Here is a 26,401-nt window from a genome sequence, read left to right on the forward strand (position 1 = left end):
TGGCAAGGCGTGCGTTGATTGCCAGTCCCTAATTACCCTTCAGAATGTGGTGCTGATTGGCCTTCTTGAATCCAGCTGAGTGGCTTGCAAGACCATTTAAAATTAAGAGCCCGCCCCATTGCTGTGGGTCTGGAGTGTCCCGTGCTTCAGACTGGGTAAGAACATCAGTTTTTTTTCCTCAAAAGCACATTAGTGAATGAAATGGCTATTTATGACAATCTGCAGTTTTATTGCTGCCATTACTGATGCGAGCTTTTCATTCCAGATTTATTTAACTGATTTTAAACTCCTCAGCTGCTGTGGTGGGATTTAAGCTCATGTCTCTAAGTCGTTAATCCAGGTCTCTGGGTTACTGGTGCAGAAATGATCACTGTTACCATATCTCTAAAGTGACATCTCTTGTTCATTATCATAGATGATCTGGTGCTAGGAATCACCAGCACAGTGGCTGCGTTTGTAAATCATAAAATCCCTACAATGCAGAAGAGAATTTTTGACCCATCGTCTGCGCTGACCTACGTAGGTCCACCCCCTCCCTATCCCTGAGAACCCACTTAACCTGCAGTTCCCCGGACACTGCAGAGCAATTTTATCATGGCCAATCTACCTAATCTGCACATTTTTGGATTGTGGGAGGAAACTGACGCAGGCACAGGGAGAATGTTCAAACTCACACAATCGCCCAAAAGAGGGAAACCCATCTCTTCCTTCAAGAATATGTCGAAACTATGTTGAAATCAAAAGTCATGCACATGAGTTCACAAATAGTTTGTGTGGATGGAATCTGAAATTTCTAAAATCCAATGTTATTAAATGTTATTTTCCATTATTAGACTGCATAAGTGACAAATGACATGGCACAGAACAAATGTTTTGGTGAGAACCAAGATTAAGTATTTAATTGCCTAAGTGCTGTTCAAATGTTTCTTGTTTCAGCGACGGCTTCGACACCTGCGAAGTATTGCAGCACGAAATATAATTAACAGGAATGGTTCCCATCTTCTGGATACCTACTTTAGCTTACACCTTTGTGATGATACAAAGGTCTTTAAAGGTAATCTAAAGTTGCTGCAGATGCATTTTTATGATGAGAAATAATGAATTGGTGTTACAAAGTTGGAACTTCAACATTTAAATTCATATGGTGATCTCGGGTGACGGCAATAATAGTTACTTTATGCGGGCTTGTTGCTTGCTGGTGAAACCTAATTACAAGCTGATCAGAATAGTGAGCCTCAATTACTTAAAACATTGAGGGATGTTTTATAGTCTCTATAGTTCCTTGCATTTATAGCATCTTTTAGTGTGGTGAAGTATAGCGAGTGCCTCCAAACAAATATTGACAACAGAGCCACATGAGGTAGGTTTTAGGGAGTGTCTTAAATGACGAAAGAAGAGTTTAGGGAGGGAATTGCTGAACAGCTGAAGACATGGCAGCCAAGAGTTTAAAATTGGGGATGTGCAAAGGCTAGAATTGGAAGTGCCCAGAGATCCCACAGGGTTGTGGGACTGGAGGAGTTTAGTGATAGAGAGAGGGTGAACTTATGAAGTGTTTTTTTAAAATGAGGATTAGAATTTTAAAGTCATATGTGTTGCTCAACTCTGCTGCTGAAAGTAATGACTCTGTTTGTATTAATTGCCTGTCCCCAAACGAGCCATTTAAAATCAGAGAATCCCTACAGTGCAGTGTTGGGGTTTGTTGCTGAACTTGTGACAAGTGATGGGAGCCTCTGATTGTTGAAGCCCTTCAACCATTCAATCCTTCAGAGCGATAAAACTCAGTGTGATTTTAGAATAGAAAACAAAGAATCATACAGTACAGAAGAGGCCCCTCAGCCCAACAAGCCTGCACCAACAAAAAACTACTCAAATTTAACATTTTACAGCGGAGCACTTTGAAAACAGTGGCAGGATTGGACAGTCAGCATGGATTTAAGAAAGGGAAATCATATTTGACAAATCTGCTGGAATTCTTTGAGGTGTAGCGAGTAGAATTGATAAAGGGGAGCCAGTGGATGTAGCTTCTTTGGACTTTCGGAAGGTTTTCGACAAAGTCCCAGAAGATTAGTGTGCAAAATTGAAATTCATAAATTAGGGGTAGTGTATTGAGATGGATAGAAAACTGGTTGGCAAACAAGAAACAAAGAGTAGGAAAAATGGGTCTTTGTCCAAATGGCAGGCAGTGACTAGTGTGGTACCGCAGGGATTGGTGCTTGGACCCCAGCTATTAACGATATATTAATAACTTCGAACAAAATGTAATATGTCCAAATTTGCTGATGAGACATTTTGTGAGGTTCCCACAATGGTAGCAAAACAGGAAAGCAGATTAGTGACAGCACGGTGGCGCAGTGGTTAGCACTGGGACTGCGGCGCTGAGGACCCGGGTTCGAATCCCGGCCCTGGGTCACTGTCCGTGTGGAGTTTGCACATTCTCCCCATGTCTGCAGGGGTTTCACCCCCCGCAAGCCAAAAGATGTGCGGTTTAGGTGGATTGGTCATGCTAAATTGCCCCTTAATTGAAAAACAAATAGTTGGGTATTCTAAATTGTAAAACAAAAGGAAGGTTGATTAATATTACAGGGCTGGTTTAGCTCAGTGGGCTAGACAGCTGGTTTGTGATGCAGAACAAGGCCAGCAGTGTGGGTTTAATTCCCGTACCAGCTGCGAATTCTGAATTCTCCCTCTGTGTACCCGAACAGGTGCTGGAATGTGGCGACTAGGGGCTTTTCACAGTAACTTCATTGTAGTGTTAATGTAAGCCTACTTGTGACAGTAAAGATTCTTTACCTTTATCTGAATTGATTAAGATATAGGAATACAAGACCTGTGTGTCCTTGCACACCAGTCGCCGAAGGTAACAGCAGGCAGTAAAGAAGGCAAATGGTATGTTGACATTCATAGCAAGAGGATTCCAGATCAGGAGTAGGGATGCCCTTGCTGGAATTATACAGGGCCTTGGTGAGGCCACGCTTGAAATCTTATTTGCAGTTTTGGTCTCCTTATCTGATGTTCGTGTTGTAGAGGGAGTACAGATGAGGGTTACCAGACTGATTCCTGGGATGATAGGATTGACGTATGAGGAGAGATTGAATTGGTGAAGATTGCAATGTCCGGAGTTCAGAAGAATGAGGGGCATCTTGAATGCAGGAAGATGTCCCTGTTTGTGGGGATGCCTTGAGCCAGGGATTGCAGGGTGAGGATAAGGAGTAGACCATTTCGGAATGAGAGGAGGAGAAATTTCTTCACCCAGAAAGTGATCGGCCGTTGGAATTCATTACCACGGAAAGCAGTTGGAGCCAAAACTCTGTTTTCAAGAAGCAGCTAGATAATAATAATCGCTTATTGTCACAAGTAGGCTTCAATGAAGTTCCTGTGAAAAGCCCCCAGTTGCCACATTCTGGCGCCTGTTTGGGGAGCCTGATAGGAATTGAACCCATGCTGCTGGCATTGTTCTGCATTACAAGCCAGCTGTTTAGCCCACTGTGCTAAACCAACCCCTTCCAGCAATTGGGGCAATAGGGATCAATGGATATGGGTGAAGTGGGATCAGGCTATTGAGTTGGATGACCAGCCATGATCACCATGAATGTTGGTGTTGGAGCAGGCTCAAAGGGTTAAATGGCCTTCTATTGTTTTATGTTTCTACACTAATCCCACTTCCCAGCACTTGGCCCATAGTCTTGAATGTTATGGCATTTCAAATGCTCATCCCTTTTAGAGGTATTAGGAATCTGATTCCGATTCTACTGAAATACTTTACTGATGTACAGTCACATTCTTTATGATCTTATTTTTATTTGAATTGTAAACCATCATACAAATTACCCCTTCATCCCTGCCACTGGCACCGATAAGGCAAATCACACTTTTTTTTTTGTCCTTTTAAGTGTGATGTTGTTGGACGAAGATGATTTGCATGTTTCATTGAATTAAGAATTTCTACATATGCTACACAATCGCCTCTTTCTCATTTTTTTCTCTCCATTTAACACTGTACTTTCTGTGCATTTCTGAAATGTTTTCTGTCATAGATGTTCTATTGGTTTCAAACAGCCGTCACTACAAACTGACAGATAACAGAATGTTTATATAAAGAGAGCTCTCTGAAATTCTTACATCAGCATATCTTACCTGACTGCTTTTGAATTGCATTGAGTTACAGTGTTCAACAAGTCTAAATTCTGTTTTCAACTTATTGGATGGAATGAAAATTCAGATACACTGGAGTTTTTATTTTAATTGCACTTTGCTTCAAAACTCTGATCTGTAATAAAAAATCAGTTGAAGGAGTCAAGAAAATCTGTTCAAAATTGCATTCATAAGCTTTGGTACTGTTTGAAGTGGGATCTGGGGTGATTTGAATTAATTTCCAATGTTTAAAACCTTTTTTTTTGCAGTGACAATTGTGAGGAACAACACAACAATGTTAATTATAGAATTACTGATTTCCAGAAGTGTTTTGTAAATGAATTCCTAACACATTGTTCTCTCTCTTCAGCATTTTACACCAGCGAGGTAGTGAAGGATTCTTTGGTAAGTGACACTTAATTGGACCTAATGTTAGCTCTGTATTTAAATGAAGAATTTGCACCAGTATTCTGACCACTCTTTGGACGAGATGAGTCTTGGCATTAATGCATATTTTCAGTTTCCCTTTAAATAATCCAGTTAAATCAGCCTTTTCCTAAAGGCTGTATTCTACTAAAGGAAGTATTCAAAGCTGGTGGTGTTGGTCAGATGCTCACCGTGGGGTTTTGTACAGGAGGTTTGCCCAGGAGGTGAATCCTGCTCCAAGCCCACACCGCTCCAGTACCTCGAGGAGGTACTCATTTGACTCTGTCGAAGCCTTTTCTGCGTCCAGGGAGACAATCATCTCCCGTGTTCTCTCCCCGGAGTGGGGGGTCATTATTACATTCATGGCTGCCTGATGGTCGCAGTGAGTTGCCTAACTTTGACAAAGCATGCCTGGTCTTCTGAGGCCATCTCTGGTATGCAGTTCTCCAATCTCTTGGCCAGGACTTTCGTGCATATCTTCGCGTCTACATTAAGTAGTGAAATGGGTCTATACGAGCCCCCACAACTGGCATATCCAGTCCGTCAAGGAACTGTGTTTCATCCCCGTATCCCCGTCGGGGGGGCTCGGAGGTATCCATCCCTCTGTAAAATGTCTTGAATGCTCGATTGACCTCCTGGTTCTATTACCAGTCTGCCACTGCTATCTTTTACCTGCGCAATTTCCGGGGTGGCTGCCTGCTTTCTCAGCTGGTAAGCCAGTAGATGGCCCGCCTATTTCCCCGTGTTTGTAGAAGGTCACCTGTGCTTTGCTAGTGGATAGCAGGTTAAAGTCCATTTGTCGCTTTTTCCTCTCCACCAACAGCTCTATGGTCAGGGCCTCCATGACAGAGTCGATCAGCTGTCGCCTGATCGTCCCCTCTTCCCTGTCTCTCTGTACCTAGTAGGCTATAATTTCCCCTCTGACCACACCCGTTAGTGCCTCCCAGAACATGGAAGGTGAGACTTCCCTATTCCGGTTGTTCGTCACGTAGTCGCCTACGGCCTGTGATGTTTTCTGAGGCGTTGGGCATAGCCCGTCTTCAACCTCACATCCATTGAGTGTGGAGTGTAGTTGGAGATGACTATTGCGGAGTATTCCGCCCCTACTATTCCTGGAAGCACTCATTTCCCCACTGCAAAGAAGTCAATTTGGATGTATACCTTATGTACCAGCGAGAAGAACGCGTATTCCCTCTCACCAAGGTGGAGGAACTTCCATGGATCCACTGCCCCATAAATGTTCCCAATTCCCTAGCCATGCCTGTCGTTTTGCCCGTTCTGGGGCTTGATCGGCCAGTCAGTGGGTGTTGCCTCCCCATTATTAGTCTGTGTTGATGTCGGGGTTTTACACCATAGTCTTTTTTATAAAGTCTGTGTTCCAGTTGGGTGCGTACACATTTACCAGTACTACCGGTGCCCCGTCCATGACATACGTGGGTCTAACCCCCTGGATCTGTAACCGTCCTTGTCTCTGTGAACCTCGTCCTCTTACTGATCAGTATGGGTACTCCCTTGGCCCTCTGGATCTTTTCACTGGGCCGTTAAGTCCCCTTACATTCCAGGTGACTATCCTGAGGGGGAATTTGTGTCCCCCTGTTCCTGCGGGATCAAGCATAATTACCTGGTGGACGTGTCCCTGCACTTCGGGGTTTTTCTATGTTAGGAGGCTGTCCAAAATGGTTGCGGTCACCGTTCCCAACATGAACGGGCCCCTGCGCTCCAGGCTTTCCCTTTATCCAGGGGGCACCTAACATGGCCGCCAACTGTGTACCTGCCACGTGGGTGTGTCCCTGCACTTCGTTTCCCTTTGTTTAGGGACCCTCCAAAGTGGCTGCTTGAGGCGCCATCTTGATTCCTCTGCCTGCTCCCTGCCTGCCAAAGTCAATCTTGCTGCCAACTCTTTTTTTTCCCCCCTGTTCTGTCTCCTGTCTGTTGTGTTCCCCCTCCCTACTGCCTCGTTTTCCCCCTCCTCAATCCCACCCCAACCAGATGCTCCCTCTCCCCGAGAGGTGCGCTGCGGTCCCCCATTAGTACCTGGCTTCCCGTGCTTGCCCTCTCAGCTAATGTGGTAGCTCCTCTCCCAGGGCTGGTTCAGCCCTAAACCTGTGTTGTTTGACTGCTTGCATTCCCTTCCCTGCCCCCTCACCTGTGTTCCCAGGGCTCTTTGCTCATTACGAGGCACTACAGCCCCACGCAAACACAAATTCCAGATTATGGTCTCTGGTTTCATCTCTTTCTTTCCCTCTGCAGTCTTTCTCCGACACGCCTTCATCACTATCGAACTTGGTCTCTTTCCAGGTTGTTGGTTCACACAAATTCGTTAGCCTTCGCCGGAATGTTAAAATAATCTTTCCCCTGGTACATAACCCTGAGTCTAGCCGGGAACAACATTCCGAACTGCCCCCCACTCTTGTAGAGCGCCGATTTTGCTCTGTTCTATTTGACCTTTTTCGTTGGTCCATCAAAGCTGTTTTGAAGTCCAGGATTGCTTTCTCCTGCACCTCCACTTTCTTCCCCAGGCCATCGATCATGCGCTGGAAGGAGGCCATGGCCTCAGTCACCACCTCCTTCATCGCCTCCTGGATCTCCATTTTTATTGCCTCCTTCATGATGGCCAGTTCCTTTTTTAGGAAGCTTTTTAGGAAGCTTTAGGAAGAGGTTGTTTGTGTCAGCCAGTGTTCGGGTTGCCAGTCTTTCCCGCTCTTGGGCAGCCAGGGCTACCACCTCACCTTGTGGGTCCACCGGCCTGTCCGCCCATTGATCGTGTCCTTTTCCACCAGTTCTGCCCTCTCGTCGGCACCTCAAGCTACCATTCGCCGGCATCCTCTTCACCACTGTTAATCTCTTGCTTTGGGAGTTTTCTCTGTTGGCTTTTAAGGCCAAGGTTCTCTGAAATTAACTTTTTTGGTTCTATTGCACGGTAGCATAGTGGTTAGCACAGTTGCTTCATAAGTCCAGGGTTCCAGGTTTGATTCCCGGCTTGGGTCACTGTCTGTGCGTAGTCTACACGGTCTCCCCATGTCTGCATGGGTTTCCTCCGGGTAGTCCAGTTTCCTCCCACAGTCCAAAGATGTGCAGGTTAGGTGGATTGGCCATGATAAATTTCCCTTAATGTCCAAAAATGGTCAGGTGGGGTTACGGGGATAGGGTGATGGGGATAGAGTGGAGATGTGGGCTTAAGTAGGGAGCTATTTCCAAGGGCTCGTGCAGACTTGATGGGCCGAATGGCCTCCTTCGGCACTGTAAATTCTATGATTCCATTGGGAGGAGAGCCACCTGATGTGCGTCTGCTCAGCTCATCACCGTCACCGGAAGTCGCTCAACAACTAAACCTGACCACTTCTCAAATGCTGTCGACCATTAATGTCATCCATCCAATAACCGTTTATTTTGCTTGCCTTGCCATGATTAATATTATTGTAGGAATTGAGGTTTTATCTTGTGTAATTCTTTATCTGATAAGCCACAGAGCAAGCATTGTGGGAGTTGATAATCCAAGGAATATGATGTTGATCAAATCTTGTGCTTAATGAATCAAAGGTTAAATGATCTATCAGGAGCAGTAACAACACTTGACTGAACCGTGAGCAGCGTGCAATAATCACAGGCGTAATCACATTTCTGGTACCAATGCTTTCCTAGAAAAGTTGCATTGAACCTAATTAATTGTGTAACTTAATATGTTCTACTACTTACTGTTTAGGCTGGTTGAGGAAAATTTCCGGTATTTGGGAATCCAGGTGTCACGAGACTGGGGCAGGCTGCATAAGTTAAATTTGGCCAGGGTGGTGGAGCAAATGAAGGGAGAGTTTCGGAGATGGGATGCACTCCCGCTGTTGCTGGCAGGGAGGGTGCAGACTGTAAAGATGACAATCCTCCCTCGATTTTTGTTTATTTTTCAGTGCCTCCCGATCTCTATCCCACAGTCCTTCTTCAAAAGAGTTAACGGGCTGATCATGAGCTTTGTCTGGGCGGGAAAATCCCCGCGGGTGAAGAAGGCGATGTTGGAGAGGAACCGCAGCGAGGGAGGGCTGGCTTTGCCGAGTCTGATCAATTATTACTGGGCGGCCAACATCGCTATGATAAGGAAGTGGATGGTGGGTACGGGGTCTATTTGGGAGCGGGTGGAGGCGGCTTCGTTCAGGGGCTCCAGCTTGGCAGCCCTGGTCACGGCTCCTCTACCGCTGCCGCCGGCCAAGTACACCACCAGCCCGGAAGTGGTGGCGACCCTGCGGATATGGAGCCAGTGGAGGAGGCATGTGGGGGAGATGGGGGCGTCTGTCTGGGCGCCAATCTGCGACAACCATCGGTTTGCCCCCGGGAGTATGGATGGGGGGTTCAGAGTATGGCGGCGGGCAGGGGCGGGAAGGTTGGGTGATATGTTCCTGGAAGGGAGCTTCGCGAGTCTGAGGAGCTTGGAGGAGAAATTTGGGTTGGTAAGGGGAAATGATTTTAGATACCTACAGTTGCGGGACTTTGTTCGTAGACAGGTCCCATCTTTCCCACGCCTCCCGCCAATGGGGATCCTCGACAGAATAGTCTCTAGGAGGGAAGAAGGGGAGGGTAGAGTCTCGGGTATATATAAGTTGCTCATGAGGGAGGAAGGGTCCCAGACAGAGGAACTGAAACTTAAATGGGAGGAGGAGCTAGGCGGGGAAATGGAGGATGGGCTGTGGGCAGAGGCCCTGAGTAGGGTAAATTCGACCGCGACATGTGCTAGGCTCGGGCTGATTCAATTTAAGGTCGTTCACCGGGCCCATATGACGATGGCTCGGATGAACAAATTCTTCGGGATAGAGGACAAATGCGCTAGGTGCGCGGGAGGACCAGCGAACCACGTGCACATGTTTTGGGCATGCACTAAGCTGAGGGGGTACTGGGAGGGATTTGCGGGGGTCATGTCCCGGGTACTAAAAACAAGGGTGGTGATGAGTCCAGGGGTGGCAATTTTTGGGGTTTCGGAGGACCCGGGGGTCCAGGGGGAGAAAGAGGCCGATGTTTTGGCCTTTGCTTCCCTGATAGCCCGGCGAATACTATTGGCGTGGAGGGACTCAAAGCCCCCGAAGACGAAGTTGTGGCTTGCGGACATGTCGAGTTTCCTGGGTATGGAGAAAATTAAGTTCGCCTTGAGGGGATCTGTGCAGGGGTTCGCCCGGAGGTGGCAACCATTTATTGACTTCTTTGCGGGAGAGTGAGCGTCAGCTGGGAGGGGGGGGGGGGGAGGGGGGGAGGGGGGGAGAGGGGAGAGGGGAGAGGGGAGAGGGGAGAGGGGAGAGGGGAGAGGGGAGAGAGTAGAGTAGGAGGGAAAATATGGCGGGTAGTACCGGTGGGAGAGGAGCGGGCTTGTGCAATATGTTATGATTGAAGTATTGAAAGTACATGGATGTTTGCACATTTTTGCCTTTTTTTTGCTTTCTTTCTGAGGATGTCTGTAACTGTTTATAAAGCCAAAAACTATCTCAATAAAATTGTTTATTTAAAAAAAAAATATGTTCTACTACTAATGAGAGACCTACAGACCGGTGCTTCACTCTGGTCATTGAGGACTTCATTGTCCTCTGCAAACATAAGGGAAATTTGAAAAGGAGATTTTAAGGGAGCCTACTCGTGACAATAAAGATTACTTTAACTTTAAAACCCTACTCTATACATTCTAACTTAATATAAAACACTATCGGCCTTTAGTATTTAAAAATAAAGTCTAATAAACTCAAAACTTTTATTAGATTCTGAAGTCATATAAAATTTCTGTTCTCTTCACGCTTGGCCTTCAATTGTTGAATTCATTGCTAGAGTATATGTTTATTTCATTCTGCTTCAACTTTAGAAACAAGTGAGCTAGGAACCATCAATAATTACAATGGAATCTATCCCCTTCTATTTAGAAAATGGATGATTTCATCAACATTTTGACTATAATAAAACAATGGTAAAAACTATTTTAACTGGTGGGGAACTCTAGAAATTCAGGGGACATTAAATTAAAATGAAGCCACTTAGTGAAATTATGAAGCACTTCTCACAGAAGGAGCTGTGCACATCTGGAATTCTGTTCTTCCCACTTTCTTTCTCCTTTTCTCTTCTTCTCTCTCTCCCCCCCCCCCCCCCCCCCCCCCCCCCCCCAAACAAAGCTATTAGTAAATGATATAGCCTACAGATGTTCATCTGGCAGTGTAGTGCCTTGTAAAATCATCATTTTGGGGAGGATGTTTAAATGTATTTCTACCCGGGTAGAGCACAGAAAAGGCCCTTTGGCACATCGCGTCTGTGCCAGTCAAAAACAACCATCTAATATATTAACCCCCCCCCCCCCATCTTATCCCCCTTATCTTTTCTCCCCTTTGCTTCCCCATTCCCTTCTCCCCACATCTACATCTGTCACACTTTACCCTCTGATGTTAGTTTATCTGCTGTTTGGCCTTTCACACCTTTTGTTCTCTGCGGGCTGCCATTAGCACTATTTCCCTTGGTTTCTGTGGTTATGACTCATCTTTTATTCTATCACTCCACAGTATAAATATTTCCCACTTTCTCTGTCTTTTAGCTTTGACAAAGGGTCGTGTGAACTCGAAACATTAGCTCTTTTCTCTCCCTACAGATGCTGCCAGACCTGCTGAGAAACCATCTTCTCTTTGGTTTCAGATTCCAGCATCTGCAGTAATTTGCTTTTATTACAACCATCTAAGTATTCTGTACCCATTTTCCAGTACTTGGCTCATAGCCTTGTATGCCTTGACATCGCAAGTGCACATCTAAATACTCCTTAAATGTTATGAGCGTCTCTGCCTCCACCACCCTTTCAGGCAGTGCGTTCCAGGCTCCCCCACCCTCTTAGTGAATTTATGGATTATGCGGCAGTCACTCTATGGATTGGCCCACGATGCAAAATTGGCTACACCTGACTGTTGAAATTGAGGGCCTTATTGAAAATGAACAGTTTCATCTTGTTTCACTCCAACCAGCGGAGGAAAAAATCCATTGAATCTATTTGCAATTGGTACTATATTGGAAAAATGAGCCTTCACAGTGAACACAGTTTTTCAAAATACTTTACACAGGATGTGGTTGTTAGACCAGAATTTTTATCATGCATTCCGAATTGCCCTTGAGAAGGTGGTGGTGGGCCACTGCCATGAACCGCTGCAGTCCATGTGGTATAGATACGCCCACAGTGCTGTTAGGGACTTCCAGGATTTTTCCTCTGACAGTGAAAGAATGATTATGTATTTCCTTTGTTTTCATAAATTTAAAGTGCCCAATTTTTTCTTTCTAATTAAGGGTCAATTTAGCATGCCAATCCACATACTGTGTACATCTTTGGGTTGTGGGGGTAAGATCCATGCAGATGCTGGGAGAATGTGCAAACTCCACACGGTCAGTGACAGGGCTGGGATCGAACCTGCGTTCTTGGTGCCGTGAGGCAGCAGTGCTAACCACTGCACCACCGTGCCGTCCTTGATGAAGTCCGGATGGTGTGTGGCTTAGAGGTGATCTTGCAGGTGGTGGTGTGTGTCTGATGCCCCTGGTGGAGGCATGAGGCTGGAAGGTGCTGTCGAAGGTGCCTTGGCGAGTTGCAGCAGTGCATCTTGTAAACAGTATATTGCTGACTTGTGTACAGCAAGTATTTAAGGTCGATATACATATATGGCTGATGTATCAGCATTGGTTCAGTTAATAGCACTCTCCTCTGAGTCGCAAGCTTATGGGTTCAAGCTCCTCCCCAGGTCATCTTCAACACAAATCAAGGTTGACACCGCAATGCAGTACTCCAAATAGTAACGGTTACAAAGATGAGTGGGGAGTTCTTCGTGATATCCTAGTTAATTCAACCCCTCAATCACATCACTCAAACAGAATATGTGGTCATTATCACGTTGCTGTTTGTGGGAGTTGCTATGTATGAATTGGCTGCCACATTTCCTACATTACAACAGTGACAAAAGTAAATGTTAAAAGTGCTTTATTGATCGTGAAGTGATTTGAGGTGTCCTGTGGTCATGAGTGATGCAAGTCTGTCTTTCATTGCCTCCAAGCCCGAGATCAATTTCAGAGCCCTTCAGCATTTCAGCACCATATTGCCTGCTGCTTCCACTCACTGGAGACCCTGCTGTATTTGTCCGCTTAGCTAAGTGATGGTGCCGTTGTTTGAGTTGAAGGTTCAAGCTTCACTCCAAACTGAGCAAGTTATCAAGGCTTGCATACGAGGACATGGAGGCAACATTGCAGTGTTGAAGGTTGTGACTTCAGATTAACATGGTACACAGTGGACATACACCAGTTTAAACATATATAAAAGGTCTCGTGGAGCAAGTTGAAGAACGGGGGCCTTTTCAGATCAAAGTGGATTAACAGGTCACTGCTTACATTTGCTGCTGCGGGAGCAGGTTGGGTGTCACAGTTGTAAACTGAAGAGAATAATTTAAATGTCTGTAATGCTCTTGGCATATCTAAGGATGTGAAATAATTTGAACTGCCATTGTCTAATTTGAGTAACAAATACAATGATTAAACCTTTACATGTGATGGATTTAGTAAAATCTTTACGTGGATCTTTTGCATGCCGTTTTGGGTAATAGCTTCGAGGCTTTTCGCAAATGACAAAACTCTGAATTAACAGTTCGTATTTAAGGTAGTGATGGTGGATTCAGTGACACATGCGCATTTTTAAAATCATTAATCTCTGAAAGTGCCATTCATGTTGTCAGATACTGGAGGAATGGGACACATCAGAAGTATGTCTACAATAGCTCAACTTCCCCAATAATCTTTATTAATGTCACAACTAGGCTACATTAACGCTGAAATGACGTTACTGTGAAAATCCCCTACTCGACGCAATCCGGCGCCTGTTCGGATACACTAAGGGAGAATTCCGAACGTCCAATTCGCCTTACAAACACGTGTTTTGGGACTTGTGGGAGGAAACCGGTGCACCCGGAGGAAACCCAGGCAGACACTGGGAAAACATGCAGACTCTGTATAGACAGTGACCCAAGCTGGGAGTCTAACCCGGGTCATAGAATCATAGAATTTACAGTGCAGAAGGAGGCTATTCGGCCCATCGAGTCTGCACCGGCCCTTGGAAAGACACAGGGAGAAAGTGCAAACTCCGCACAGACAGTGACCCAAGCCTGGAATTGAACCTGGGAGCCTGGAATTGAACCTGGGACCCTGGAGCTGTGAAACAACAGTACTAACCATTGTGCTACCGTGTAGCACGTTACGTTGTTTAAGCCTTGCCACAACAGACGAGAGTCTGTAACGTTAGGCTGTGACTCTAGCTTAGTCTGGTATTGTATCTTGGCATTCCTGCTGGCTTTGTGGAGGTCGTACCTGGATTTCCTATAGGTCAGGGTTGCCTGTCTTGAATGCCTCAGACCTGGCCTTCAGTAGGCAGTGAGTCTCCCTATTAAACCATGATTTCCGGTTGGAGAACGTACGCACTCCCTTCTTTGGCTTGTGGCTGGTTCAACTGAGAGCTGTGGTCGTATTGTCTCGCACTGCCGCACAAAATGGCTTATTTCAGCCTTCTTTATTCAAAAGCACAAAAATGGCTGCTACTATCCACACAAGTTTATTCTCTTGTCCTTTAAACCGTTCTGGCTGTCAGCAATTATGAATTTCTGTCCAAGTAGGTTGAATCATGCTTCCATATTAAGTATTGGGCTAGTCAGGTATAGTCCCATCCTTTGTCTTTTAACCAAGGTAATTGACCTTTTTAAATTACTAAGCCAGTAATTTAAATGGCCCCCATTCTTTCAGGTTTGATCAGTTCACACCTGGGGAAGCTACTGTCAATTATTTTCTGTTTGCACTTGTGGAAATGTGCACCGAGTTTCAAATGTTTTCACGTGTCTGAATACGTCATGTTACAAACCACTTGGAATCATCTTGAATTTTGGCAAACATTTCAGATATAACAGGTCATGGTGATTTTTTGCAGCTATTTTTCAGGCTCCAAATTGTCCATTTAAAAGAATATGAATGCATATGGATATGAAGCAAAGGCAGGTTATTGGATTTGAAGTACAGATGAGCTGTTATTGAATGGTAGAACAGATTCAGGGGCAGAGCGGCTGACTCCCATTCCTCTGCTCATTTACAGTGGAAATTAATTATTTAAAACCACCATTGATTTTTCCTATTTGGCTTATTGTTCTCTTGCCCTCCTCCTCCTCCTCCTCTTCCTCTCCCCCCCCCCCCCCCCCCCCCCCCCCGGATCTGAAATTTTTGCCAAAATTCAAGAAGATTCCAAGTGGTTTGTAACATGACATATTCAGACATATTCATATGAAAACATTTGAAACTCGGTGCACGTTTCCACAAGTGCAAACAGAAAATAATTGTTAGGGCAGGCTAAGGCCAAACTGTCTGTTTAAAATACACATTTCCTCGGAGGAAGTTTTGGCAAAAAGTCAAAAATGGATGCTCAAAATTGTACTTGAAGCAACGTTACTTACTGAACTGTTAAGCAGTTTGTAGTGTAAGAACTATGTAATCTATTTCAGGGAAATGACAATGTCTGTACCTGCACTTAGTATCAAGTATCTGACCTGATATTAATTTAAAGAACAAAAATGTTCAAGGAACAAAATTATTGTTTCTGATCTTTGCTTTGCTAAAGCAGTTGGTTTATTTTTAAGCTTTATAGCTGTAAGTCAGCAGAATATGTAGTATAGTTGAGTTTGAAAACATTGTGTCTGGGAATTGTTAATTTTGACACATTAAAGGGTTAAAGGCAGGAGTCTGAAATAATAAGCATGGCAAGACTCTTGCTTCACTAGAATTTTATTCATTGAATTGAATTGAATTGAATTGAATGAGTTTCTGGGAATGGATCTGTCCTGTTTTAGGGATTTTTGGTTCGTTCAAAATTGAACACTGCTTGCCTTCGAGAATTGAAACCAAGTGTTGGTTTGATTACTGATATTCTTTTAGATTTGTGAATTTTGTGCAATTTTATAGCAAAATTAGCTTTTCAAGTCCCTCTCGACTTAAACTCGGTTATACCTTGAATTTGTTTTTCTTTTTGACGGGCTCCTCTTAATGGCTTAAATGTGATTGATATACGTTCAAGTTCAATTTGCTTAATTGAAATGACGTGATCTGAATTTCTTTGAGCATGAAGCTCCTAGTTTATTTGAATTCGAAATTTAAATTTTCGGGTGATTTGAAAATATGTGAACTGGAAATTTCTTCTTTTTCAAAATGTGTTCTATTCCGAATATGTATCAAAGTCCCTAACCTGCAGATACCTGAATTCACACCCCCATAGCAGCTCTACCCTCTCCCTCAGCTCCTCCAGACTGCCGAACCCTTCCTCCAAATACAGACCCCTCACCTTGGCCACCTCCCATCTCCTCCTCCTCCTCTTTCCCTCCTGATATATTTCTGGGTTGTTTGGTTCTTCTTTCTTACTCCTGCTCTTTATGTATTTCTTTATGACCTTGTTCTTTATAGCCGCTGTCACTTTATTTGCTTTGTGGAGCCGTTTGCCCAGCCTCCGCATGAGGTGGCCTTTTTCTTCTATTCCGGTCGTCGGCTGTCTCCCTCTCCGGCTGTCCCCTCTCCGGCTGCCCCCCCCCCTCAGGCTGCCCCCCCCCCCCCTCGGGCTGCCCCCCCCCTCGGGCTGCCCGCCCCCCCCCCCCCCTCGGGCTGCCCCCCCCCCCCCCTCGGGCTGCCCCCCCCCCCCCCCCCTCGGGCTGCCCCCCCCCCCCTCGGGCTGCTGCCCCCCCACCCTCAGGCTGCCCCCTCCTCGGGCTGCCCCCCCCCCCCTCTCAGGCTGCCCCCCCCTCGGGCTGCCCCTCTTCTCCCCCCCCCCCCCCCCCTCAGGCTGCCCCTCACCCCCCCCCCCCCCCCTTGGGCTGCCCCTCACCCCCCCCCCCCTTGGGCTGCCCCTCACCCCCCCCCCCCCCTTGGGCTGCCCCTCACCCCCCCCCCCCTTGGGCTGCCCCTCACCCCCCCCCCTCGGGCTGCCCCTCACCCCCCCCCCCCCCCTCGGGCTGCCCCTCACCCCCCCTTGGGCCGCCCCTCACCCCCCCCCCCCTTGGGCTGCCCCTCACCCTCACCCCCCCCCCCTTGGGCTGCCCCTCACCCTCACCCCCCCCCTTGGGCTGCCCCTCACCCCCCCCCCTCGGGCTGCCCCTCACCCCCCCCCTTGGGCCGCCCCTCACCCCCCCCCCCCCCCTTGGGCTGCCCCTCACCCCCCCCCCCCCCCCTTGGGCTGCCCCTCACCCTCACCCCCCCCTTGGGCTGCCCCTCACCCCCCCCCACCCCTCGGGCTGCCCCTCACCCCCCCCCCCCTCTGGCTGCCCCCCCCCCTCGGGCTGCCCCCCCCCCCCCCTCCCACCCCCCCCCCCCTCGGGCTGCCCCCTCCCACCCCCCCCTCTCGGGCTGCCCCCTCCCACCCCCCCCTCTCGGACTGCCCCCTCCCACCCCCCCCTCTCGGGCTGCCCCCTCCCACCCCCCCCTCTCGGGCTGCCCCCTCCCACCCCCCCCCCTCTCGGGCTGCCCCCTCCCACCCCCCCCTCTCGGGCTGCCCCCTCCCCCCGGCTGCCTTTGTTCAACTGACTGCTGACAATCGCCCCAACTGCTCGTAACTGCCGTTATTTTAAAAAATAATGGTTGAAGCGAGCGCCAGCACGTGCCTCCCGCATTCGCTGTCAACTGCCGGTTTTCTTTAAACAGCAACGGCTCCCGTGAGTCCCAGCGCGCATCCCTTTCCAATAATAATTTTTTTTTTTTCATAAACAACAAAAACTCCCACTGGGGTCAATTCTACACACTCCCGCAGATAACAATAGTGGCCAACCATCTTTTCTTTCTTCCCCGCACCATGGGCAAAGATTTGACCTGATTTTTAATTGAATGGCAGGCAGATGAGCTTCAAGGCACTGACTGGTGATGTCCCGTTCCTCCAAAGACACTAGCACAAGTTGGTCATCTGCTCCCTTTGCCAAACATTGGTTCCTGAAACATAAGAACATAAGAACTAGGAGCAGGAGTAGGCCATCTGGCCCCTTGAGCCTGCTCCACCATTCAATGAGATCATGGCTGATCTTTTGTGGACTCAGCTCCACTTTCCGGCCCGAACACCATAACCCTTAATCCCTTTATTCTTCAAAAAACTATCTATCTTTATCTTAAAGACATTTACTGAAGGAGCCTCTACTACTTCACTGGGCAAGGAATTCCATAGATTCACAACCCTTTGATGAAGAAGTTCCTCCTAAACTCAGTCCTAAATCTACTTCCCCTTATTTTGAGGCTTTGCCCCCTAGTTCTGCTTTCACCTGCCAGTGGAAACAACCTGCCCGCATCTATCCTATCTATTCACTTCATAATTTTATATGTTTCTATAAGATCCCCCCCCCTCATCCTTCTAAATTCCAACGAGTACAGTCCCAGTCTACTCAACCTCTCCTTGTAATCCAACCCCTTCAGCTCTGGGATTAACCGAGTGAATCTCCTCTGCACACCCTCCAGTGCCAGTACGTCCTTTCTCAAGTAAGGAGACTAAAACTGAACATACTACTCCAGGTGTGGCCTCACTAACACCGTATACAGTTGCAGCATAACCTCCCTAGTCTTAAACTCCATCTCTCTAGCAATGAAGGACAAAATTCCATTTGCCTTCAAGGCACCTGTTGCACCTGTAAACCAACTTTCTGTGACTCGTGCACTAGCACACCCAGGTCTCTCTGCACAGCAGCATGCTTTAATATTTTATCATTTAAATAATAATCCCGTTTGCTGTTATTCCTACCAAAATGGATAACCTCACATTTGCCAACATTGTATTCCATTTTCCAGACCCTAGCCCATTCACTTAACCTATCCAAATCCCTCTGCAGACTTCCAGTATCCTCTGCACTTTTCGCTTTACCACTCATCTTAGTGTCATCTGCAAACTTGGACACATTGCCCTTGGTCCCCAACTCCAAATCATCTATGTAAATTGTGAACAATTGTGGGCCCAACACGGATCCCTGAGGGACACCACTAGCTACTGATTGCCAACCAGAGAAACACCCATTAATTCCCACTCTTTGCTTTCTATTAATTAACGAATCCTCTATCCATGCTACTACTTTACCCTTAATGCCATGCATCTTTATCTTATGCAGCAACCGTTTGTGTGGCACCATGTCAAAGATATGCCACATCCATTGGCTACCCATTATCTACTGCACTGGTAATGTCCTCAAAAAATTCCACTAAATTAGTTCGGCACGACCTGCCCTTTATGAACTCATGCTGCGTCTGCCCAATGGGACAATTTCTATCCCGATGCCTCGCTATTTCTTCCTTGATGATAGATTCCAGCATCTTCCCTACTACCGAAGTTAAGCTCACTGGCCTATAATTACCCGCTCTCTGCCTACCTCCTTTTTTAAACAGTAGTGTCACGTTTGCTAATTTCCAATCCACCGGGACCACCCCAGAGTCTAGTGAATTTTGGTGAATTATCACTAGTGCACTTGCAATTTCCCTAGCCATCTCTTTCAGCACTCTGGGATGCATTCCATCAGGGCCAGGAGACTTGTCTACCTTTAGCCCCATTACCTTGCCCATCACTACCTCCTTAGTGATAACAATCCTCTCAAGGTCCTCACCTGTCATAGCCTCATTTCTATCAGTCACTGGCATGTTATTTGTGTCTTCCACTGTGAAGACCGACCCAAAAAACCTGTTCAGTTCCTCAGCCATTTCCTCATCTCCCATTATTAAAACTCCCTTCTCATCCTCTAAAGGACCAATATTTACCTTAGCCACTCTTTTTTGTTTTATAAACAAAATTCCTAAGTCCTCCCAGGACAACACCTACGGCTCAAATGCCACATTTTCCCATTTTTTTATTACACATCCCAATTTGGGGCATACACATTTGCCAACACCACCAGCGCCCCTTCTAAAACCACACTCTCAATGATATATCTCCCACCTGGATCCCTCATCTCGTTGACACTCTCAAATCCCATTTCCTTGCTCATTAAAATCGCCACTCCCCTGTGTTTTGAATCAAACACCAAGTGGAAAACCAGCCTGACCCACCCTTCCTTAACCTGGTCCTTCACAAGGAGGTGTGTCTCCTGCAAAAGACCAACCCCACTTTCAAGCTCCTGAGGTGCGCAGACACCCGCGACCTTTTAATCGGCCCATTCAGTTCCCGGATGTTCCACGTTACCAGACTTACCGGAGGCTCCAATCCCCTCTACCATCTGTCATCTTCCCCACTTAATCCCAGCTCCCTTAATTCCATCCTATACCTAGCCCAACCCAGATGGCCCATTTCTCTGCCCCCCCACCCCCCCCCCATAATTTTGCTGAGTAGAGCACCCCGAACCTGATCCGCCGCCGGGACAGCACCGCCCTAGCCTTGTTAAACCCTGTCCGCTGCTTCGCCAATTCGGCTACGATGTCCTGATAAATTCTGACCTTGTTACCCTCATTCACAGGTGTGCTTCTAGTAATTTTTAATCTGAAGCAGTGTCACAAGTAGGCTTACATTAACACTGCAACAAAGTTACTGTGAAAAGCCCCTAGTAGCCACAGTCCGGCACCTGCTCGTGTACACTGAGGGAGAATTCATAATGTCCAATTTACCTACCAGTGCGTCTTTTGCGTCATGTGGGAGGAAACCGAAGCACCCGGAGGAAACCCCCGCAGACGAGGGGAGAATGTGCAGACTCTGCACAGACAGTGACTCAAGCTGGAATCTAACCTGGGACCCTGGCGCTGTGAAGCAGCAGTGATAACCACTGTGCTACCATGCCGCCCAACGCGATATCTTCTCTTCACAAATTTCCGGAGTCTCAAGATCACCGCCCGTGGTGGCTCTGCAGCTCTCGGCTTCTGCCTTGCGGACCTGTGCACTCTGTCCACTTCAGAAGCCATATCGAGCATCCTTTCCACCAGCATCTTCGAGATGTACCTCATGGCACTCACTTCCACTTTTTCAGGCTCACAAATGCGGAGATCTGAAATACACAAGCACGGATACTCTCGTGGTCCAGGGTGAAACACTTGAAAATGTGTGATTTTATACCTTGTCGATTGTTGGAACAAACTTGTCACAAATGTATACAAAATAATTGTCACCGGGGAGTGGTAGCACCTTTATCGTGTGCTCCTGTATCTGCCTGCTGCTCTTGTTTAATTAGATTCATTGATAAGGTTATTTAATTGTGACTTTGAGGTTTGAGTATTAAAGTGCACTACGTTGTTACAATGAGAAATGACCATATGCCTACAGCTTCTGCTTTGCAGGGGGAAGTGAGGCCCATGTATGGGAAGCACAGTTAACTCTATGCAGTGGGAACTTGTCAAAATACCTAAAATTAGTCAGGTTTTTGTAATGGGGGTAGCTTTTCAACTTGCCGTTAGGTACAAAATTTGATTTGCGGATAGATTGCAAAACTACCTGATTCTTCTTTTCATTGATGTAATGAAACAATAGTTTATTGATTGTTAGGTTGTACCTTTTAATGTAAAAGGCAGTTTACATAAAAGAGGCAAAAACTTCAAGGCTGCAATTTAAGTTCCATTGCCGACTTAAGAGTTTTCCCCTCACACAGTTTAAATCTAGCAGAAAAGGAAAAAGGAGTTTTACGAAGCAGTTCTACGTCTGTTCATCTTTATATAGTGGTTGAATCTAATTTTATTATTGTTACTTGGAGAGGTTGAAAGGGTTATATGGACTCTAAGGAAGATGGCAGTTACATCTATCGACAAATTAAGATTTGGCTGACGTGCAGTGGGTAACATCGCCATGTGACTGGTGAGCTATGTAAGCTTTGTGCACGTGAAATAGGGATAGCCAGAGTGAGAGAGCCAAATGAGGATTGAAATTTGGTAATTTGGTGCAGAGTGGCAGGAAGTGCTTTTTCCCTTTTGTTTTGCTTTCTTCTGGCTTTGTAACTGGTAATCTGCAAGGAGAGGCCCAGAGAACATCCTGGAAAGGTAAATGACGCAAAGACCTTTTCAAATTGTGGGGGGAAAAAGCTGAAGTTGCATCACAGTAAAGCTGTGACCTGATTGGCTCGTAGGGAATCTGTTAAATTTGAAAACAAAATAACATTGAAAAAAACTAATTTAAACTAATTAATTAACTAGGTAGAGGAGTAATTAAACCTGAGGGCAGAGATTAATATTTAGCATTTAAATTTGCAGCAAAAATCGAGCGCTATAGCCGATGTCAGCAACCAGTGCTGGATTGCAGCCCAGCCTGCACCTAATTGCTGTTCATCAAGGGCAATTCCGACCTCTTTAATCAATCCCTTCCCGTCTCATCTAGGTACTGTTACCGTCGGGTTCTATACCACGCCAAACAAGTGGCGATTATAAATGTTTTTTGAAAGTTCTAACTATTCCCAAGTTTTCTTCCCCCCCCCCCCTCCTTCTTGGGATGTGGCAATTCTTTGGACCATATATCAATTTTTTCTGGGTCCACGGGGAAATGCTGAAAATACTGGATGTGTTTTAGCTCTATTTTCGTGCCCCCGGGGTTGGTGGTTTCTTCTGCCTTGGTCTTAACCTGTTTTTCTCTTCGGAGGATTCAGTTGCATCCTTTTTTTCTTCAGAGGATTGAGTTGCACCAAGGATGGTGCCTCCTGCAGATGACTTTCTCCACTGGAGTTGCTAGAGGATTCTGATTCGGTTTCTATAGCAGCCCTGCAAAACTGTGTTTTTCTATGTTGCGTTTCTATCTCTTCTAGGCAAGGATCTGAGGGGTTTACCTGGCCTTTTCGGTGGTGGTGGGGCTTCTAGTTCATCGCAAAATTGCTTTGTAAGCTGTTTGATTTTGGATTTGATATCGGACGCAAGTTCTTTAATCTCGATTTAAGAACTTTTACTTCGGCTTCTAACTTTTCCGATTCGTGTTTTTCCCTTTTTAACTTGTTCGCTTACTGTCTTCAACTGTTCTTTTCCAGCGGCCAGTGTGCGATCATGTTGGGATTGACTTGTAATTTTGTTTTGCTGCCGAACCTGACCCATAGCGACTAGGGGCCATTTGGTTCGGTCTTTTTCTTTCATCGGGTAGTTTCCTCCCAGATTCTTTTAATATCTTCCAAGGACCATTGTCCTTTGGAGGCACCATACTTTTCCTCAATCTCTGTACTGGTTTTGGATAAGTCAAACTGTTGCTCTATATCCTTTAATTACTGTTTGTTGTTTCCCTCTGCCATAAGTACCTCTGAATAGACTCAAGCTGTGTGGCTTTTTTCAGCCAGGTCGGTATATCTACCCTGTATCCCGCCAAAATTCAGATGTCTGTTTAGGGACTTGAGCCGACTCCTATACCGGAGAGGTTCAGGGTCACGTAAGAGGGTAACCGAGTCTAAACAACGGCTGGGGCCCTTTTTTTTTTAAAATAAAGAGGAGTCCTTACCTCCTAAGAATAGACTCTATGTCCAGATATTCGGTTTCTTTTTCCTCTTAGTGCCCCTGCTCTAAGTGTGAATTTGTAGGATCCCTTATTTTTCAAGTAAGAGACGAGGGTCCGGTTGTGGTACGAGATTGAGTTTTATTGCAAAAGTCAAGTTAGTACACTTCAAAAACTAACGAACAAAATAAACAAAAGCCCAGCGGGGCATAAGGCTGAAAATAATGGAAGGAGAACAAGGGCGAAGAGGAATGGGCAACACGTGTGTCAGTAACCTTATACCTGTATTTGATATCACCCTCTTCTTTGCCCGTTATTGGTTTACAAGTTGTGAATTGTGACTTCTGAATTGTGGTCTTTCCCATCACTCAGATTGGTATCCAACTCACTGGCTGTACTCACTTTGTTACATTGTCACATCTGTAGTCTGGGTTCTGTAAAACTGATGTGTTCCCACAGACACAATATTTTGAAAATTTGAAAGTTTAGAATTGAACTATTTCCCTACAGTATTAAACTTACAGAAATCTTGGTGTGATGTTTTGTCAGGTGTATTTTGTGCAGTCACGAAGACTGCAACATCACCCAACTTTGTCATTGTTTTAGATGCCGGACCTTCATTTGTGCCTTTTGTCACCTATAGACTTGGCTATTCCAATAGCCTCCTGGCTGGTCTCCTGCATTCTACCCCCTAATGTAAACAAAACAGTGATTGGAGAGCATTGGAAGTAATCAAGTGAGGGGTAGGCATTGGAATGGGAAAAGTAGATATATAATGGTACTGCTAAATTGGTTAAACATAGAATGCGAGGAAATTGTGTTTAAATATTAATCAATGTCTTGACAAAAATGCATCCAGCGCCTGTAAAAACATAGGGGAACTGGAGGAAATCACGTTAAGAACCAAACATGGTAAGGATTGTGGTTGCAGAAAAAAGTGCTCTGAATTTAACTTTTGCAGGTGTGAGATTCAAAAGATAGAAAGGGAAAAAGGGGAAGTGGTGTAGTTGTATTTATTCAGGATAATAACAGGAGAAAAAAGGACCACAGCTGTTGCAAGATAAAAATAGAATCCATATGGGTAGGGATTAATGGTAACAATGGATCAATCGGGTATATTCCACATGCAACTGAAAGTGGAAGGAGAAAAATGCAAATACATGAGGGAATTGAGTAAAAAAACATGGAATAATAATCTCGGGGGATTATAGCTATCCTGATAGTTGCACAGAAGAGGTATGTAAAGGGGGTAAAGGAATTGTGTATAGAACTCCTTTCTTGTGTATGGAACTTGTGTATAGCAAGCAGCATGTAAAAAACCCAACAAGGGAAGGCTCCGAAGGTTCGCTATTGGATCATGAACCAGAGTAGATAAGGGAAGTGAAATAGGGAACACCTAATAGTGACTATAACCGCTTTAAAATGATGAGGAAGGACAGAAGAATGTCTAAAACATCCGTAGATTGGAGAAAAGCTGATTTTTGAAGGTTGAGAAGGGAAGTTGGGAGAAAATAAAATGGGTAACAATATTGGCAAAGATTGATTTAGGATAAGAATGGCAAATATTTTTAAATGATGTTCAACAAATTGCAGGAAAAATGTATTCCACTAAACTCCTTGAATGAGCATAGACATAAGGGAACAGTTGAGGGTTTGTACATTGACATTGGAGTGCAGAGTAGGAGAGAATATAAAGGGATTAGAGAAATAGGGGGATAAAAGGAAAGCAAAGAGCAGCACATAATTTTCAAGAACGTAGAACAAAATAGTAAATCCTTCATAGCTACATTAATTTTAAAAAGATGTGATGACAACACAATCATTAAGAAATGGGCAGGCTCAAACCACAGGTAACAATAGAAATGGAAGAAATATTGACCACTTGTTTTGCTTGGTATTTATCAGGGAGATAACGCAGGTAGTCGTAACATTGTATTTCGAAGAAATCTGGGGGTGAAATAGCAGAGACATTACTAATCCTATTAATTGTTTATGAGAAAATACTGTAGTGCCAGACGACTGGTGGATGGCTAATATAATTCCTATAACTAAGAAGGAAGAAAACATAGAAAATTGGAGCAAGAGTAGGCTATCCAGCCTGCCGAGCCTGCTCTGCCATTCAAAAAGATCATGACTCAGTATCTACCTCTTAGCCATATTTCCCACTGCCCCAAATCCCTTAATGTCGTTAGGAGAATTCCAAAGATTAACCACCATCTTGAGTGAACAAATTTCTCCTCATCTCAGCCTTAAATGGCCGATTCCTCCTTCTGAGACTGTAAAGGGACAGTGAATCTCCATCTTGACACGGTGATGGGAAAATACCTGCTAAAGGAGAGAATAGAAGAACATCTAGAAATGGGAAATATAATAAATGAACAGTCAGCATGGATTCCAAAGGGGAAATCTTGCTTGATTTACATTATTGATTTTTTTTGAGACAACAAAGTAGTTGTTGGCAATGTAGCACATGTAATTTATCTGTATTTTTAATAAGCTATGTTCCAGTTTCCCAGAGTCGTAAGGTTTCCATAAAAGTTAATTCCAGAACTAGAGTACAAAAATTCAAACTGAAAATCCAGTGCAGTATCGGTTTCAGATGAAACATTAAATTAAGGATGGTAAAAAAATTGATTACACTGGTTAAGTTTTCCCCTCTGTTTTGTTTGTATTGCAGAATCCAACATGGAGGAGTCTAGACTTTGGCTTGATGCCAGACCGCCTTGATACTTCTGTTTCTTGTTTCTTGGTCAGGATCTGGGGTGGGAAGAAAGGACAATATCATGTCGTTATTGAGTGGAAGGTGAATCTCGATGGACTCAAATACTTGGGACAGCAGGTAAAATCGCCCTGATTTTTGCAGTAACATCTTTGCAGTGTTAATGTAAGCCTACATCTTACACTAATAAAGATTATTATTAGATCTACAGCTTCTATTGACCTAGAATAAATTACCCTAAGGTCCCACAACATATCTTGGAAATCTAGGGCAGCTATCTTTGTTTTATAGTTTTCTCCCTGTTGCACTCCATTCACTGAATAAGCACTTGAAACTGTCCCAGCTGTAAAACCATAAGACATATGAACAGAATTAGGCCGTTCAGTCCATTGAGTCTGCTCCGCCATTCAATCCTGGCTGATATGTTTCTCATCCCAATTCTCCTGCCTTATCCCCATAACCCCTTATTAATCAAGAACCTATCTGTCTCTGTCTTAAAGACACTCAGTGATTTGGCCTCCACAGCCTTCTGCAGCAAAGAGTTCCACAGATTCACCACCCTCTGGCTGAAGAAATTCCTCTTCATCTCTGTTTTAAAGGATCGTCTCTTCAGTCTGAGGCTGTGCCCTTGGATTCTAGTTTTTCCTACTAGTGGTAACATCTTGTCCATGTCCATTCTATCTAGGCTTCTCCATATCCTTTAAGTTTCAATGAGATTCCCCCTCCCCCCACCTCCTTTT

The 26,401-nt window shown here is 45.4% G+C and overlaps 1 protein-coding gene across 3 annotated transcripts in view; it reads left to right on the top strand.

Annotated features, from left to right (window-relative positions):
• uvrag (UV radiation resistance associated gene) overlaps nt 1-26,401 on the top strand; it is a 368,181-nt gene that overhangs the window by 22,981 nt on the left and 318,799 nt on the right. For all 3 annotated transcript variants that reach the window (XM_038817639.1, XM_038817640.1, XM_038817641.1), the window contains exons 2-4: nt 937-1,054; nt 4,502-4,536; nt 25,620-25,781. In XM_038817639.1, coding sequence (XP_038673567.1) covers nt 937-1,054; nt 4,502-4,536; nt 25,620-25,781 — 315 coding nt within the window. The remainder of the gene's footprint in view (nt 1-936; nt 1,055-4,501; nt 4,537-25,619; nt 25,782-26,401) is intronic.

This window comes from Scyliorhinus canicula, chromosome 14 (assembly GCF_902713615.1).
Source record: "Scyliorhinus canicula chromosome 14, sScyCan1.1, whole genome shotgun sequence".
Classification (NCBI taxonomy): domain Eukaryota; kingdom Metazoa; phylum Chordata; class Chondrichthyes; order Carcharhiniformes; family Scyliorhinidae; genus Scyliorhinus; species Scyliorhinus canicula.